At 41.3% G+C, this 18,586-nt stretch overlaps 1 protein-coding gene across 1 annotated transcript in view; it reads left to right on the forward strand.

The window, feature by feature from the left end:
- Window positions 1-18,586, forward strand: part of YEATS2 (YEATS domain containing 2) — a 45,728-nt gene that overhangs the window by 19,249 nt on the left and 7,893 nt on the right. The window contains exons 20-28 of the mRNA XM_082225313.1: window positions 724-885; window positions 1,502-1,675; window positions 2,731-2,929; window positions 4,601-4,732; window positions 5,386-5,484; window positions 6,883-6,994; window positions 7,122-7,195; window positions 9,201-9,280; window positions 11,075-11,273. Of these exons, the coding sequence (XP_082081439.1) occupies window positions 724-885; window positions 1,502-1,675; window positions 2,731-2,929; window positions 4,601-4,732; window positions 5,386-5,484; window positions 6,883-6,994; window positions 7,122-7,195; window positions 9,201-9,280; window positions 11,075-11,273 (1,231 nt within the window). The remainder of the gene's footprint in view (window positions 1-723; window positions 886-1,501; window positions 1,676-2,730; window positions 2,930-4,600; window positions 4,733-5,385; window positions 5,485-6,882; window positions 6,995-7,121; window positions 7,196-9,200; window positions 9,281-11,074; window positions 11,274-18,586) is intronic.

Consider the following 18,586-nt stretch of genomic DNA (forward strand, 5'->3'; position numbering starts at 1 on the left):
CTTGGGGCAACAAGGGAGGCTGCCTACTCCCATAACAGTCTCATAATTACCCCGTGTGGGTCAGAGAGATGGTATTGTCGGCCATCTTCCAATGCGCCCCTAGTGGCCCCCCCCCTATATTTGAACCTAAAGGCTTACGAAGCAGGAATCGGCTTACTAGGAGCTCTTATATTGAGAAAGCACAGTCTCTGTGAATCTGCGCTGATATTTTTTCTTGTTTCCATAGCAAATATGTAATGATGATAGTTGTGCAGGAGGCAATTGCATTATGTAGTACACCAGTGGCCAGGCTGAATTCAATGAAACAAACAGTGAGGAAGAAGTGTTTTATGCACATCTGAAACCGTTTGACAGGATAATGTATAAATAAAAATAAAATTTATTCATAATTCGCCTTCCCCAGCCTATCGCCTTCCAGATATTGTTGGACTCCCAGCTCTCTCCCATAAGTCTCCGCCAATGTGGGCCATGGCCAGGAATGAGGAGAGTTGGGAGGCCAGCAACATCAGGTTGGGGGAGGTTGTAGAGTTTCTTAAAGATGAGGTGGCATCCCCCAGATAAGTGGTATTGGAAGAGCAAAACAGTTTGCCTGTCAAAAAATCAAACCTGAGAGGGCCAGAATTTGCAGTAGAACTTCTTCTTTAGAGAGGTTTCTCTTTGGTGGTGGTGGTGGGAGCAGAGTCCTTGGAGCACTCACTGCAGCAGTTTCTTTCTTTGGTCCAGGGCACCTTTTTAGTTGGTCAGCCTTCTCACCAGAGTTCTGCGAAACAAGCAACATCTGGAACAGTTGTGCAAGGGAACGCAAGTGCCGGGACACCATCTGCACAAGGACACCAGGCATTGAAAGTGATAACGGGACACAAAACGGCAGCTCTGTTTGCACAGGTAACTGCCATGTTTAGGGCTTTGATTGGGATTGAAAGAGCAAACACACAACTGGTCCAAGGGGCCTTTGGGCTTGCGTGTACTGTGAAACAGTAGCCCTTTCAGTATGCCTACATATCATGTAACTTCTGAAATGGGAGGGGGCTTTCAAAAGGTGCTTGTGATATGACATGGGGCTGGTGAGGTCAGTTATCCAAATGAAATAGTTGGAAATGCCCCTGGGCATGCCCAAGTCCTTGGGGATGTCTAAAGTAGCTCCCTGGATCTCAGCCTTTATTGCAGACTTTTGATATCAAAGGAAAAATTCAACACTATAAAAAGGTTCTCGATTTCCTCATCAGAATAGTGGGATTAGGAGTCGGAAAGTAGAAACAAGGAATTACTTTCACTTGCTTTCCAAAACAGTAACTGTATTGATCTGTTGTACAGAAAAAGAAAAGTAATCCCATCAAACCCCGTGGGACTTTCTTTTTGGTATTCCGTGTTTCCAGGCCCATCCCAAAGCATTTAAAAACAGATTGGGAGGAATGTCTGCTTGTTTTCATCACATTTTTTGCAAACCTTTGATTCACAGGAAGTTGCGGTTTCCACTTAAATTTTTATTTTAATTTCAAAGGCAGCTTCCAGTGGACAAGCATCACTGATGAAAATATCCGATAATACACTGAAAACCTTGCCAGCCTCGTCACAGCTCTCAAAACCTGGCACCACTGTGCTAAGAGTATCTGGTGGAGTGATCACTGCAGCGACAACGTCGTCCGTGACTTTGCCAACAAATGGAGTTGCACAGGTGAGGTCAAGTGGTATGTCAGGTTTCTAGTGCAAGTGCAACCGCTCAGGAAAGTAGTCTATGAAATTAGAATCTTCTACTTCATCAGTTTTGATTCCCTTGAAGTAAAGGGTATTTTAATATTTCAGAAACTGTCCTGCTTGCTACTAGCTTTACTTAAAAAGAAAAGAAATTGTTGTTTAGTCATTTAGTCGTGTCCGACTCTTCGTGACCCCATGGACCAGAGCATGCCAGGCACTCCTGTCTTCCACCGCCTCCCACAGTTTGGTCAGGCTCATGTTTGTAGCTTCGAAAACACTGTCCAACCATCCCGTCCTCTGTCGTCCCCTTCTCCTTGTGCCCTCAATCTTTCCCAGCATCAGGGTCTTTTCCAGGGAGTCTTCTCTTCTCATGAGGTGGCCAAAGTACTGGAGCCTCAGCTTCAGGGTCTGCCCTTCCAGTGAGCACTCAGGGCAGATTTCCTTAAGAATGGATGTGTTTGATCTTCTTGCAGTCCATGGGACTCTCAAGAGTCTCCTCCAGCACCAGAAATTACTTGGTGCAATTTGATATTTGATATTGAAATGAATTACTTGGTGCAATTTGATATTTTGGCTTGGCTTATTCACCCAAACTACTGAGATGAATTTTAGTTCAATATTTGTGGTTGCCTCTGATCCCTGACTCCTCTAGTTCTGCGGCATTTGCAAAGAAATTTGCAGAATTTTTTTGTTACATGTACACCTCTCCTGCCTCCCACAGTGGAGCTCCAGGCAGCGTACAGATCCCAGGCTGGATCAGCAGGCAGAGGAGAGCTTAAGCAGCTCTCCTGTTCACTCTGTGATTCTCTCCTACAGATTGTTATTACTATTCATTAAATTTGTATACTGCCCTTCATCCAAAGATCTTGGGGCACTTCACAGAGGCCCCCACATAATCTTGGTTATGTCCATGTCTAAAAGCACAAGTTTGCGAAGGTAATGTGTATTTCCACATTAAGTTTGTAAGGGATGAATGAATTCGTAATTCGTGCTGGCTGCTGTTCTTCAACCCAATATTCAATCATTTTAACACAGCAAGCGGACAGTGCAAGTTCTAGCTCATCTCCAGCTGCAGGTCCTGTAGTGAAGGCGACAGGACAGCAGTCACAAGTTTCTGCCAACCAGGGGCAAGCAACATCGGCTGCGCCTAATAAAACAAATACATCTGCGGTTGTAAGCATTGCTTCTTGGGTGGCTGCCCCAGCCCCAACATCTGGGAAAACTGCAGTATCAGGTAAGGAAAATTCCCTTTCCTTTGCTCCTGCTACCTTTTCAATCTAGACCTATAATGCATTGATATTTTGGGCGCTGAAATGGCAGAATTGGGAGCACCTAACTAGGCCACTGTTGGGATGCGGGTGGCGCTGTTGGTTAAACCACAGAGCCTAGGACTTGCCGATCAGAAGGTCAGCGGTTCGAATCCCCGTGACAGGGTGAGCTCCCGTTGCTCAGTCCCTGCTCCTGCCAACCTTGCAGTTCGAAAGCACGTCAAAGTGCAAGTAGATAAATAGGTACCGCTCCAGCGGGAAGGTAAACGGCATTTCTGTGCTCTGTTCTGGCTCAGCTTAGTCATGCTGGCCACGTGACCCGGAAGCTGTACGCCGGCTCCTTCGGCCAACAAAGCGAGATGAGCGCCGCAACCCCACAACTGGACCTAATGGTCAGGGGTCCCTTTACCTTTTAACTAGGCCACTGTATTTGTGGCCTGACCCCTTTCAAAAGAAAATCAAAAGTGCTGGTGTTTGGTCTGTCTCTAGGCCATTTAGGAGTTTGAAGGTCTCTTGAGGTCAGCCTTCACACATATGCATGAGCTTTGAGTAGCATCTGCTCTTTGACCCAGTATTAATAAAGTGCCAATTGGCGAGTTCCGAGGATGCGGCCTTTTTAGTGGTGGCAACACTATTGCCGAATCTTTTCCCTGGAAAGTCCACCAACTTTCCCCTCTTCTGGGGGGGGGGACTTTATTTCTGTCAGACAGTTTTAAAATCTGCTGCTGCTGTGCTTTTCTGCTTGTTTCCCTTGGTTTATTTAATCTGTGTTTTTATTGTTTTTATTTATGGGGGAGGGTGTTTGTAAGCCACTTTTGGGGGGATTTTTTAAAGATACGGGATATAAGCAGTTATAGTAAATACTTCGAGATGGCAGGAAGTGGTTTAATTTTTTTTAATGTAAGTAACTATTTGGAAAAGTTAAGGTTCAGCTAAACTCCACATCTGTGACCGCTAAAAGTGTGCGGAGTTCTTAAACTCCTGCACTGCTTCCAAAAGATGCGCAGATAGGCAAAAACCTATGTTTTCAAGGGAAAGGAGTTCCACAGCTGAGGGTCTGTTGCTGAGAACCCCTTGCAATCCTAGAGAGGTACATGGATGTTTGACTTGGAGGGCCTTCACAACGCACAACTAGACTTAATGTGGACAATATGTGATCAAGAGCTCCTGATGGTTATTTCAATTGCCAATCTGATTTGGGCTCCCCTGCAGCTGCTACTATTCTTCTTCTTCTTCTCTCTTTTGATATCTTTAATTTATAAATTACCTCTATCACAAGAATGAAGTGTGTTTTCTTCAACATAATTTACCTGTTCAACTCCATTTCTAAATAACAGAACTTTATTCCGGATAGGCAGTATTTATCAGTGGTACATCGCTGCATCACTGCTTTAGAGACACTATCTTTGCAGTAACAACTATATTAATTTTTTTTGTAATTATGACTTTTCAATTATAGCTGCAAATTGACTGTTTAATTGTCAGACTTCCTTAGTGATGGTTTTCAGTTGATGCTTGATTCTGTTTTTATCAGCATCTCTCCCCTTTTTGTTGTTGCTGTTGACAGAAGAGCTGATTTCATAGTCTCTTGTGCAGAAAGGAGCAAGAGCTCTCTATAAGCATGTCTTCTCTTCTAGGATTGTTAAAGATCCACTCCAGTCAAAATAGTCCCCAGCAAGCTATTTTGACGGTTCCCAGCCAACTCAAGCAACTTGGTGTGAGTGCTGCCTCTGGAGGAGTCCAAACAATATTGATGCCCGTGAACAAAGGTAAAATGCAGTTTGGCAAGACTACAAGTGTGTACAGATGCTTTTGATGAGAGTATTTGGACAGTTTAGGTAACCATATATTAGCTTAAGAAACTAAGATATGGATTGTGCAAAAAACTGACCAATTATGAAGTCTGTTTACTATAGTTTCCCATTACATCTTAACCAGGAAACTATAGTTATGAGCTTTGCAACAATCCAGGTTATTAAGCCAACTTCAAACTAGAATAGCCTGAATTGTTCCAAAGCTGATAACCATATTTTCCTGGTTTAGATGAAATGAGAAACTATGGTCAGGTGGGTACTTCCTGGTTTGTTTGCCAACTTGTACAAAGTGGCTCTTTGCACAGACTCAAAAGGCTTGTTCATATCTTAACATATTAAGCCAAGGCATGATCATCCAAGTGCAGTTATTTATTATGTGATACATAACACACACTACTGACACTAACACTAGACTTAAGCTACTATAGACGAATTTCAGTTTCTGTGCCAAAATACTATAAACAATTGATCTGGCATCTCCACTAAGGATTAGTAAAATAACTGATCAATACAATTGTCTAGCAGTTTGTTTGTTTGTTTGTTTGTTTGTTTGTTTGATGAAAATATCTACATATCAATGTGAAAACAGTATTTTTCTTTTCTCTCAGTGATACAATCACTTTCATCCAGCAAAGTATCTGCTGTTACACCCGTAACCTCAACAAATGCAGTTGTTCCAAGCCCTTCTGCAGTGTCTGTTGCAAAAGGTAAAATTATTTGTTATTGTGATCAGACCTTGCCCCTGCTCACCTGTGGAAAATCACTGACATCATTATTGGTGGTTGTAATATAATTCATTTTATGTTTGATTTTTCATGTGTACATTTTTACCAGGATCTGACTTGGATACAAAGACTTGCCAGCCTGATACTTTTATGGCAAATGTACATGCAGAAATGTGGCTCTGAGCTTAGTAAAACTGAGTGGTAACCGGGGGGGGGGGGAGTGTGAAGTGGGCACATTGGTTTTCTTCTTCTTTTGTCCCAGCAGATCTCCTATTTTCTAACATTCTCTCCTTGTTGAAACCAGTGGGGAAGAGAATTAACTACACTAGCTCCAGGCATAGCTGATAAGCCTGATCCCAGGAGTGGCAGGTCAGGTCTCTGGATCCAGCCCCATCCCTCAAGTGCCCTGGTTTGACCCCTAACCCCAACTACCTCTGACACTAATACTATCAACAGTAGGTCCATGCCTCCAGAGAATTCTGTGGCAGACAAGCCCCACTCCCCCACCAGCAAAGCTGTTTCCCACCATTGTAGAGGTACCTCCACCCCATCAAGACAGCAGGACTGAGAGCGTGGATCACTCTTGTTAGCTTAATAAATAAGTCTGCAGTAGAGTAGAACAATGCTACAAGATACTCAGAAGGTGCTGATATGTCCGTGGTCAAATTCCTTTATGCATGAGAACTAAAAATGCATGCAAAGACACATACTGCTGAGGCATAACAATATGGGTGCATTTTTCTCTGTAAGCAGTATCCTAAAATGTGGTTAATTAAAAAATGCTTTTCAGCAGCTCAAGAAGTACAGCAGTGGTTTCACTTGGGAGTCTTAGGGATAGTGCTAATGAGCTTTTAATATATTCCTCCCATAAGAAGCTGCTGGTCTCAGCTGAAATATTTTCCAAAATAACAGAACAGAAATATTCTTGTGTGGAAAATGAAACTTCAGGTCATTATCTTCCAAAAGAAAATTCTTTTAATATTCTAGACGGTGCTGTTGACTTCAGTTCCACCACCGACACTGCTACCATCTCCTTTTCCTCATTAGTCTTTTTTTCTGTGAATTGGATGGAGACCTTTCAGGAGAACATGGATATTTTAAAACTGTTTGGATGAATTGCAGGATTTTACACATATTTTAGAGGATAAGCAGGGACCTGGTTGCTCCAAATTCCCTGGAGTAACCAGCCAGCATCATCTCAAGGTCTTTTCCTTGTCCTATAAATATATAAAAATTGCAGTTAGTGAGTTATAAATAACAGCTTTGACTCCTTTATTAGCTAATTGGCAGGTTCAAGGCTAGGCAAACATATTTTTATACAGATGTCTTTAAAATTTTTAACAGGTGTATTTATTTTAATTATTATTTTATCTTCTGAAGTTAAGCTGGAGCCTGATTCAGCAGGGCAGAGCTGCAGTTCGCTTGTCTCCCAAGATGGTCAGGTGACAGTGAAAGCAGAGGAAAGTTCTGAACTTGGAAACTATGTCATTGGGTAATTATTCTTGCCAAGTGAAAACTTCATGAGTTGCAATAGGGATATTGCTCACTGGGGGCCATATTTGGGGGGGGGAGGTACCTAAAAGCGATAATATAAAACGTGCTCTCTTGATTTTTTACAGGACAGAGTATTTGGACAACCTCCAGCAACTTTTGACAGCAATAGTAAAGAAAGTGCCATTGATTGCTGAGAGAAGTAAGAACCTGCAGAAAAACACAAACACACACACACAATTTTATTTACGTGTCACCTTTCCATATTCAAACCATGCTCAAGCCAGCTTACAACATGAAAAAATTACCTAATTATAAACATAACAAAAGTAGTCATAATCAGTAGATGAAAGATTTAAAAGTACACAACCAAATTGAACAATTTCTTTGCCAGTGAACTATGACCTCTGTTGCCATTTAACTTTGAGATTTCATCATGGAAAAGAGCAAAAGAACTCAAGAAGCCACAAAAGATGTTCTTTGCAAAATACATAGAAATCTGAATAATCTCAGTACTCTGTATAATTCCAATCTCACTACCCAGCCAGATAGGTGGGGTATAAGTGATAAATTATTATCTTAACCTTAACTTAACCTTCTCTGCACAAGTTGTAAGTGTTGCAGGCTGCAATCCATTATTCATGTTGTTTAAAATATTTCTTAACAACTCCTTATTGGAAGATACCAGTGGTAGTGTGCTGGACCGTGAATAGAATTCACACAACATAAAAGTTCAGCTTAAAATCAAAGTTGGGGTGCCACCACAAAAAAGGCCTTCTCTTTTGTGGTAGGATAACATGCCTCTGTTAAGTAAGTAATGTCTCTCCAGATTACTAGAGATCTTCCTCAGATGCCCCTCTTGCATGCTGCCACCTTCAGGTGCTTGGGGTCTCAAGCCATTTAGGGCATTGAAAGTATGCACTGACACCTTAATTTGGGCTTGGAAGCAAATAGGCAGCCAGAGTAGATCTTTAAGAACAGGCATCTGAACAGCTCTGGTTGAACTTAAGCAGCTGTGTAACACATTGCAGTAATCCTGCCAGGAGGTTATCAAAGCACGGTTCAACATGACTAGGCTATCCCTGTCAGGGAATGGTTGCTTGATGACAGTGGCATCAGTAATACTCAGAAGGAACTATGAAGTTTCCAAAGCATTTCACATGCCTTATCTCAGTAATCCTTAGCCTTCCTGACAGACCGGAGAGATGTATCTTACCACTGCTGGTAGCTGTTTGCAGCCATTTGTCAATTTAATCCATCTGTTGCTAATTAAAGCATGCATTGATTGCCTACCTGCAAGCTGCCCATACTGTTAGCACTGTTAATGTTTCCCTGGTAACTAACCTTGCATGGCTTGAGGGAAGCTTGAAAACAGCAGGAGCAAATGTGCAAAACTAGGTGGCGTAAAGAAAATGTAATGACAGGAGATGCCATAAATATGTGTAATGCCTCTTTTTAAAAAATGCTGTGTAATTGTGTGGGCCTCCTATTTGGGAAACAATGTTTTCCACCTCTGCCTTGTATTATTTACCCCCCAAAAAGCCTCTTTCCTGCTCTTATATTTTCTTTTCTGACATTTACGGGTTCTTTTTACCAGCAGAGTTTCTATACCTTTCCGCAGTGTTGTTGTTTTTTTAACACAATTGGCTTTAAGTGATTTTCTTAGCCTAGTTTAATGGACAAAGATAATTCCTTACTATGGATGCTGCTGACCAGTTTTCATTTTTGAGAAATCAGAACTCTTGTTTCCATTTTCCTCTTTTGTTTCGCTTTGTCCTTTGGGTCACTATAGGATAGTATGAACTTAGAAAGTGCTTATGATCTATATGCCTGTAACTAAGGGAGTTTGAGCCTTTTTCTCTGAGGAAAAGCAACAGGAGAATCAGTATTCACTGAGTGGGTTGTCTATTAAGAACGGGAACCCTGAAAGGGATTTGCTGCTATTAGAATGTCCTGCTGTGGCAGCCATTTCGCTTACTCTCTGAATCGTTCATTTTGGTGGAACATAGGAGTAAGTGTTTAGATGAGATTGCCGCTTATTTTTTAATTCTGAGGCTCAGGAAATGTACGCAATACACTTGAACTTTCTCCCTCATGCAAAATGATGTGCATAACAAAATGTTCAGGAATAGCCAGTCACACAATAAATTTAGTTTCATAGCTATTAAAATTTATATTTTTTTGGTGCTTTCCCCCTTGCTTTTTAGCTGAAGATGCCAACTCTTATTGTGCCAGTTCTGTGGAACAATATTATAGCTGGAATATTGGAAAACGGAGAGCTGCAGAGGTAAATCTTCTTAATGTGCTCTATAAAAATGAGCTTAAACCCTCAGAGAAATGTCTGGCTGGAAATCTGTGCCTTTGTGGAGCTGATTTTTATTTTTAAAATCTCTTCCAGAAGCCTAGGTTATATTTAATATATTTGTGTATACCCATTTTCTTTTTTCTAATATAGTAATATTGGCTTAATAAAATGTAAATAAATTTGAGGCTTCCAGATATTTTTAGCACTAAGTGTGAATCATTGTGTAAATTCCTATGACTAATTTGCGTTAACTGTTTTTTATTCTGAATTTTAAGTTGTTGTAACCTGCCTGCTGAAGGGTGGATGATGGCGATGGTAATATAAGAAATGGAAACGTGGTTCTTTGAGACTTCTACCATATCCTCATTCTGAGATGTCCAAGTTTTGTCTGAATAACCTAGATCATATGGAGTTAGTCAGGAGGCAGCATGGTTTAATGGTTAAGAGTTTTGGACCAAGAATTGGGAAGACAAGGTTCAGTTTCTTCATGCAGCCATGAAGCTTGCTGGGCTACCTCGACCAGTCATACAGTCTCAGTCTAACCTACTTTGCAGGAATGCTTTGCTAATAAAAGATGGAGAAACTGTATGTTGCCTTGAACTGATTAGAAGAGGGTGTGTAATAGAAATTGGACCCCCCCCCCCGCTATGTATCCAAGGAAAGTGGCAAACACTTGCTAAACACTTCAGTGGGGGGGGGAATCATGAGAGCTGTAATGAAATGAAAGGCAAGTTTACATTAGTAAAAACAATGTAATTAAGGACACCTTCAATTTAATTTCCCATTGGAGATTTATTACCATTGCTAAACATACTATGACTAACTTCTTGGCCCGTCTTTGGACAGAGGATTTGCTATTCATTTCTTCTTGTTTTGTTTTTCCCTTATTTGTTCTTCTGTTTCTCTTTCCTGTTTCACAAAATGACCCCTCTGTTGTGCACAGAATACAGGAAAGTAGGGAGGGCACTCAAACAAGGCACACATTGTCCCCCCGAGATGTAGCAGGCTGCAACAATAGACCCATTTGCCTCTCTACAAGTAACAAAATAGTCAGCAAGCTTTGTCAGACTGTTTCAGGCTGCAAACAGGGAGGGAGGCTGGGAGCATGATTCATGAAATTGTACAGGAAGGGACTGTGCTGTGTGTGTGGCAAGGGGCTGGTGGTGCAAGTTTGTAATGCCCCCCCCCAAAAAAAACCTGATGCTTGGGCCCTGCACAATTTAAGTATCCCTTGTTCTTTGAATGATCTAGAACAGGCATAGGCAAACTCCGGCCCTCCAGATGTTTGGGACTACAATTCCCATCATCCCTGACCACTGGTACTGTTAGCTAGGGATGATAGGAATTGTAGTCCCAAATATGTGGAGGGCCGGAGTTTGCCTATGCCTGATCTAGAAATACACTAAGAAATCACCATCAACCTTAGTTTACGGATTGAAAATCTAAGGCCATACACTGATCAAGGAACTGAACCCATAACTGTTTTTTAAGCACTCTGGGGGATAATATGTAAAAGCAGCTATTTTCATAATGTTCTATTTTTCATCATGGATCTGATGAAATGCATTCCTGTTTCAAAAGCTTTTTGCTACAAGAACTATATCTGCAGTGCTCTTGGTTGTTGTTTTTCTGCAATGAACTACAATGGTGTTTTGTTTTGTTTTTACTAATTTACCATAATTGATCCTATTCTAAAGTTGTAAAAGATGGATAAAAACAGGGGGGTTTTGTTCTAAATCTTAGCTCTTGTCCTTTCTGGATTTCCCCCTGTTATAGTGGCAACGAGCACTGACAATAAGGAAGATCCTCCAAGAAATCATAGAGAAACACCCAAAATTTCACAGCATTGCCCCCTTGAAAACAAAGCAGGTTGTAAATTGGTGTCGCTCCCGTGGCTACACACCACCTGACCCGGAAACTCTGAGGAATGAAGATTCCATAGAAGATGTGCTGACACAAATAGACAACGAGCCAGGTAAGGAGTCTTATTTTAGAATCTCAAAACATCTGTACCTTGGTGATAATGTAACAACGCACCACAACGCAACATGATAGCCATGCTCAAATATATAAAAGGATGTCACATAGAGGAGGGAGAAAGGTTGTTTTCTGCTGCTCCAGAGAAGCGGACACGGAGCAATGGATCCAAACTACAAGAAAGAAGATTCCACCTAAACATTAGGAAGAGCTTCCTGACAGTAAGAGCTGTTTGACAGTGGAATTTGCTGCCAAGGAGTGTGGTGGAGTCTCCTACTTTGGAGGTCTTTCAGCAGAGGCTTGACAACCATATGTCAGGAGTGCTCTGATGGTGTTTCCGGCTTGGCAGGGGGTTGGACTCGATGGCCCTTGTGGTCTCTTCCAACTCTATGATTCTACCTCCAGAGTTCCATTTATAAGCCCCTGGCACCAGTTTAGTTCTGTTCTGTCCGTTTCAGTTTTTGCTTTTGGGATCCCAAAGAACCCACTGAATTTAAGAAAATTTGCTCTGATTCGATGCTCCTTTGGGTTTGGTGAGATTCAAAAGAAACTACAAGGTTTTTCAGGCCACCACCACCATTAGAGGCACAGGAGCCCCAGTGGGTGAAAACATTGCAGTCCGGAACCTAAGTTGTACCTGATTTTTACAAAAGCGAATCTAGATTCCATGTTGCATGGCATGGTATATTTATGGTGCACTATTTAACTGTGCTGGATTGCCTTTCTGTTATAAGGGGTGGGGAATCCTTTCTATCCCAAGGGCCACATTTCTTCCAGGTCAGTCTTCAAGGGGCCACCTTGCCAACAATGGCAATGGCTAAAACAGGCAAAACAATTGATGCGCTTCTTACCTCTGTGCAGTAATTCAAGATACACAGTGGTAGTTTCTAAACACCCACGTCTCTCCATCCTGCAGGCATTAGTGCAATGCACAGACACATTCCAGCCAGGCAAAAGCATGCATCGAGGGTGTAGATCAGGACTTGGGGAGAGGGGATGGCCTGGGAGGAAATCCTGAGAGCTGGATAGAGAAGCTTGGAGCGCCACATTTGACCACCAGGCCTGAGGTTCCCTAGCCCAACTGTATAGACAGAGCATGCTGCTAACTTGCTCATTTGGAAGCTCTTCCAAATTGAGATAGGTTAGGAGCTAGCAAACATTGTTTTGCAAAATCCATAATTGATTTTGGAAACAGAATTGCTGCCCTCCCTTACTTGTCCAATCTGCCTCTCCTGAAAGTTTCAATTTCATTTGGCAGACATAATTCAGAAGCTTTCTATTCCTAAATGACTTCTACTGAAAGTTGATATTTTTTTACGCTCTTGCCAGAATGGCGGGTGCTTGCTTGTTGGGAAAGAGTGGGTTGGGTTTTAAGTGGCAGCAAGATTGGGGATTAAAGCAGGAATAGGCAGAAGGAATGATTCAGCATCTGTTCCTTCATTCTGCAATGCAGAAGATGTATCTGGGTTTTTCTATCCAAAACTTGAAACTGCAGAAATAGAAGCAAAAAATCAGATTTTACTGGAAAGTACTTGACATAATATTAAAAAGGAGGACATGGAAAGGGAGGGGAGGGGTGGGTTTAGGTTTCTGCTGACCATCCCTGGCTTCCTGATATACATGGATCTAGAACATGTTCTGTAGGGAACGTCACATCTAGAAAGACTGCAGTCAAGCCTGGAGTGGACTAACACAAAAGGAGGCAGCATGCCTCAGTGGCCCAGTTCTTGCTATCTGCACGACTCACTCTGATGTGGATTCCTGGAGTGTGTTTCTGTTGGTCTATAGAACTTCACAATTGTACCATTTTAAAGAGCTTGAAAAGGAAGTGCTTTCTCTTGATGAGAGTGGGTCACTTTCTCTCCATTGTCTACACTGGTTTCTCCTTGTGCTCTGCTGGGGAGGTGGTGAGAGAATGAGAGCAGGGCATTCTGTATGCTTGCCCACTCTGTGCATCTGCCATGTGTTTGTTTAATGGGTAACTTTTCCGAGAGAAAATCTCTAGACTTGCACATCTGACCCCATAGGCATCCATATTGTTTTGGAGAAGGGACTTCCGGTTCGGCGCCAGCGCTAATGGCTGCTCCCTCTCCGAGCTCCGGAGAGAGGACGGCTCTGCGAGTTCGGGTCTGACCCGCTACGGCAAGCGGGGGACCCCTAAAATCACAGGAACGGAGCCTGTGAACAAGGAGATTCGGTGGGCACCTGAAGCGCCCCCCTTTACCGCAGAAAGAGCCTTTTTAAAGGCTCCGGAACGACAACGGGGAGCGCGGTGCTGAGAATCGCTACCCAGCCCGCAGGGTGAAGCCGCGTCGCCATTAGTGGAGAGCGCCGATTCCCTTCCTGAATAATTTGGACAAAAAAGACCCGTGAGTAAGATTGAACCTCTATTCGTGTCAAAACTACTTGAAATTAGGCTGAAAACGGGAAAGGTGAAAATTAAGGAAGTCTGCCTTCCCCCGACTGCATGACAATTAAAGCAACGAAAGTTACTAAGCTGCATCCGTATGGGATATTGTCTTTAACTGCTTGAATCCGACATTTGGACTTTGACTATCCCCTCTGGCTTGCAGGGCAGAGGGGAGGAAAAAGTGATTTTATAAGCTGCATGACCAACTTAAAGGAAAAGGAAATTCTCTGCAGCCTTCAACCTGGCACAAACTGCTTATAAAACAAAGGAACACTGAACTGACTTTAGATTCCTGTGAAAGTAACAAAGTGGAAGTCTCATTGCTTACTTGTTACAAAGTTTTGGGACTCTGTGGACACAATATATCAGGGAAGGCTGGGACTCTATCCATTGGGAAAGTGTTGCAATATACATATAGAAGCCTCCTGATAAATCTGCCTTTTAAATACTCTTTGTCTTTGTTTGTGGACATCTTGATTTGCTCCCTCTAGAGGGTAAATTAAAAGTTGCTACGCCTTGGGACAGTGGAATTTTCCTTTAGGAGAAGGCTCTCGTGGGAAACGACCTTGGGATATGAGTGGCCCAGCAGACGAGATAAGCACGAGAGCCAAGACAAGGCAATATCAACAACAGCTACAGCAACACAAGAAAAGAGGCTCGATCTCAGGCATAACCTCTACAGTGACAACAGGACAAGAAAAAGGTACAGCAGTCTCCATGGATGCAGTGTCGCAAGCCCTTCTTAAGATAAACCAATCTCTGGAGAATCTAACAAAGCAGACGGCAGAAAATACCAAGAAACTGACAGAGAATTCACAGAAATTGACAGATTTAACAACAAGACTTGACCTCAATACAGAATCTATAAACAGGCTTACGCAAGAAAATTCTGCCACACGCCAAATTGCGGAGGAAGCCAGAACTATTGCTGGAGAGACCCAGGAAAAATTAGAACCGATTGCCAGGAAGGTCTATGACCACGACGCAACTCTGGCATTGTGGGAACTACAAAGAAAAGAAAGGAATTTGAAATTACGATTAATTCCAGAGGACGAAGGAGACAATCTTACGGACTTTTTAACGAAAGAGCTTGCCGATGCCTGGGAAGATCTAGAGGAAGACGAATTTAAAATCACAACAGCATTTAGACTGGGCAGAAGACAGAACAGAAAGGTACCGAGAGACTGTCTGATTACCCTGAGATCGAAGGAGGAAAGAGACAAAATTCTAAGACTGCATTTTGAAAAGGCCTTACAAATTGGGAACTCACCGATACAGATCTTTAAAGATATTCCTAAACATATTTTGGACTTGAGAGCTTCTTATAAGGATTTGGTTTACCTGTTGAAGAAGAACACCATTCTCTTCAGGTGGGAATTTCCACAGGGACTGTCTTTTGACTATAGGGGGAAGAAGGTGAAAATAAAGACGATACAGGATAAAGACAGGTTCCTGCAAAGAAATCAAGAGGATTTACAGAAAGGAACTGTAGACCCAATTGCTGAGCAAAAGAGTGTAATAGACATCTTGAACCTTTCGTTTGGACAGAATCTTCCACCACCAACAGAGGAGGAACAACAATTGGGAGCTGTTGGAGGAATACCAGAAAAATAACAAGATGGCCCTGCAATTCCTTAGCTGGAATTGTAATGGGATGAACATGCCTTTGAAGAGACGACAAGTATTCCATATTTTGTACAGAGAACAACTGGACTTGATTTGCTTACAGGAAACTCATATAACTAGAGCACACAGGAGACTGCTTATGAATAAAAAATTGGGACAAGAATTTATTTCGTCGGACAAAGTGAAAAAAAGAGGAGTTGTGATTTATGTAAAAGAGAAGTGGGCCCCAAAAATGATGTTCAAAGATGAACAAGGAAGATATTTAGCGGTGGAGATTCAGGTACAAGGAGAAAAATTTTTGATAATTGGGATCTATGCACCAAATGAAGGCAAAGCAGAATTCTTTAAAAAACTTCATGAAACTTTGACGGATTATTTGGAATATAATATGATAATCATGGGAGATATGAATGGTGTAGTTTCTACAAACATGGACAAGACACAAAGACTGACACTTACTAAAGAAGGGAGACTCCCGAAGACTTTCTTCGAAATGACTGAAAATATGGACTTAATAGACATTTGGAGAACAAGGAACCCTCTTGAAAGAGAGGGAACCTTTTTCTCCCAAGCAAAGATGACCTGGACCAGAATCGACCAAATATGGGTCACTAGTGGAATGGCTCCGAAGATTAAGAAGGTAGAAATCTGCCCAAAAACCTGTTCCGACCATAACGCCGTGAAGATGGAAATGAAATTTACAACAACTGGTCAGTTTAGATGGAGAATGAATGACACCCTGTTTCGAGATAGAGAGATCCACATGAAGGCCCAAAAAACTCTAAAGGACTATTTTGAAATCAATCTAAAGGGCGATGTGGAAAAAAGAGTGATCTGGGACGCAAGTAAAGCTGTGATGCGAGGATTTTTGATTCAACAAAATTCAATAAAGAAGAGAAAGTAGAATGAGAAAAAGGAAAAAATTTTGGAAAAGATAAAAGAAGGAGAGAAAAAATTAAGATCAAAACCAAAGTCCCAGGAGATTTTGAGGGAGATTAAGTTGTATCAAACACAATATATGGAATTGATGAACCAAGAGATAGAGTGGAAAATAAAGCAAATGAAACAAAAGACATTTGAGTCGGCAGACAAATGTGGTAAACTTCTGGCATGGCAACTTAAGAAAAGACAGAAATTAAATACAGTCACAAGTCTAGAAGTGGATGGAAAAAATATATCTAAACCCAACGAGATAAGAAATTGTTTTGTGAGTTATTTTAAAAAACTTTATTCCCAAGGATTACAAAATGAAGAGGACATAGATAAATTCCTTAATAAATATGGATTACAAAAAATCTCTCATCAAAGCAAGGTGGATCTAAACCAGAGAATAACAGAACAAGAGATAGAGGGTGCCATTCAGGACATGCAATTGGGCAAATCTCCAGGGCCAGACGGACTGACTTCCAGATATTACAAATCTTTAAAGGAATGGCTGATACAACCGTTAAAGGAAGTTTGTAACGAGATCTTAGAGGGAAAAAAGGCACCCGAACCGTGGAAAGAAGCATATATTTCACTCACACCAAAGACAGAGACTGAAAAGACTCAACTGAAGAACTACCGCCCAATTTCGTTACTTAATGTGGATTACAAAATTTTTGCAGACATTTTAGCAAAAAGATTTGCAGACATTTTAGCAAAAAGATTTAAAAGAGTACTGATGGAGAAGCAGGCTTTCTCCCAAAAAGACACCTCTCAGACAATGTTAGGAATATAATAGACATTTTGGAAAAGTTAGAGGTGAACATAAATACTAAAGCAGTTTTGATATTTGTGGATGCGGAGAAAGCCTTTGACAATATTTCGTGGACTTTTATGAAAAAGAATCTTCATGGGATGGGGGTAGGACAAGGATTTGAGAATGGTATGGGTGCAATATATTCCGAACAAAAAGCTAAGTTGATTGTAAACAATGTAATAACTGAGGAACTTAAGATAGAAAAAGGAACACGACAGGGGTGCCCAATTTCCCCATTGCTTTTTATTTCGGTCCTGGAGGTGTTGCTGAACATGATTAGAGAGGACCAGCAAGTTAAAGGTGTAAAGGTCGGAACCAAACATTATAAGTTAAGAGCGTTCGCAGATGACCTTGTATTGACTTTGCAGGAGCCAAACACTAGTACAAAAAGAGTGTTGGAAATAATCCAACAATTTGGACAGGTAGCTGGATTTAAATTGAATAAACAAAAAACTAAAGTCTTAGGGAAAAACCTAACAGATATGGAGAAGAATAAGTTTCAAGAAGAGACAGGTCTGACGGTGGTTAAGAAGGTGAAATATCTAGGGGTTAATTTAACATCTAAAAACTTGAATCTGTATAAGGACAACTATGAAAAATGTTGGTCAGAAATTAAAAAAGATCTAGAAATATGGTCAAATTTGAGATTGTCAATGTTAGGCCGAATTGCAGTGATTAAGATGAATGTATTGCCTAGAATGTTATTTTTATTTCAAACTTTGCAGATTATTGACAAGATGGACTGTTTCAAGAGGTGGCAGAAAGACATTGCGAAATTTGTCTGGCAGGGCAAAAAGCCCAGAATAAAATATAAAATATTAACAGATGCAAAAGAAAGAGGGGGATTTGCCCTGCCGGACTTAAAATTGTATTATGAAGCAGCAGCATTCTGCTGGCTGAAAGAGTGGATGCTCCTCGAGAATACAGATATCTTGGATTTAGAAGGTTTCAATAATGCATTTGGCTGGCATGCATATCTATGGTACGACAAAATCAAAGTGCATAGTGCCTTTAAAAATCATATTGTAAGGAAAGCGTTGTTTAATGTTTGGATGAGATACAAAGATCTGTTGGAAAACAAAACCCCTAGATGGTTGTCACCCTTAGAGGCTAAGGCCCACAAGAAAGTCAATATGGAGGTCGGATGGCCAAAGTATTGTGAGATTTTAGAACAGGATGGAGAGAAACTGAAATTAAAGAGCCATGAAAAACTAAAACCCAAAGTACAAGATTGGCTCCACTATTATCAAATAATGGAGGTTTTTAAACAAGACAGGAAAATTGGCTTCCAGGTGGAAAAATCAAAACTTGAGACAGAATTGTTAGAACCCAATACTAAGAATTTGTCAAGAATGTATAACTTGCTGTTGAAATGGAATACACAAGACGAAACAGTTAAATCAGTTATGATTAAGTGGGCACAGGACATTGGTCATAATATTATGTCTGCTGACTGGGAAAGGTTGTGGAACACTGGTATTAAATTTACGGCATGTAGTGCTTTAAAGGAAAATGTGATGAAAATGGTCTATAG

This window comes from Podarcis vaucheri (genome assembly GCF_965113315.1).
Source record: "Podarcis vaucheri genome assembly, chromosome: 5".
NCBI classification, from domain to species: domain Eukaryota; kingdom Metazoa; phylum Chordata; class Lepidosauria; order Squamata; family Lacertidae; genus Podarcis; species Podarcis vaucheri.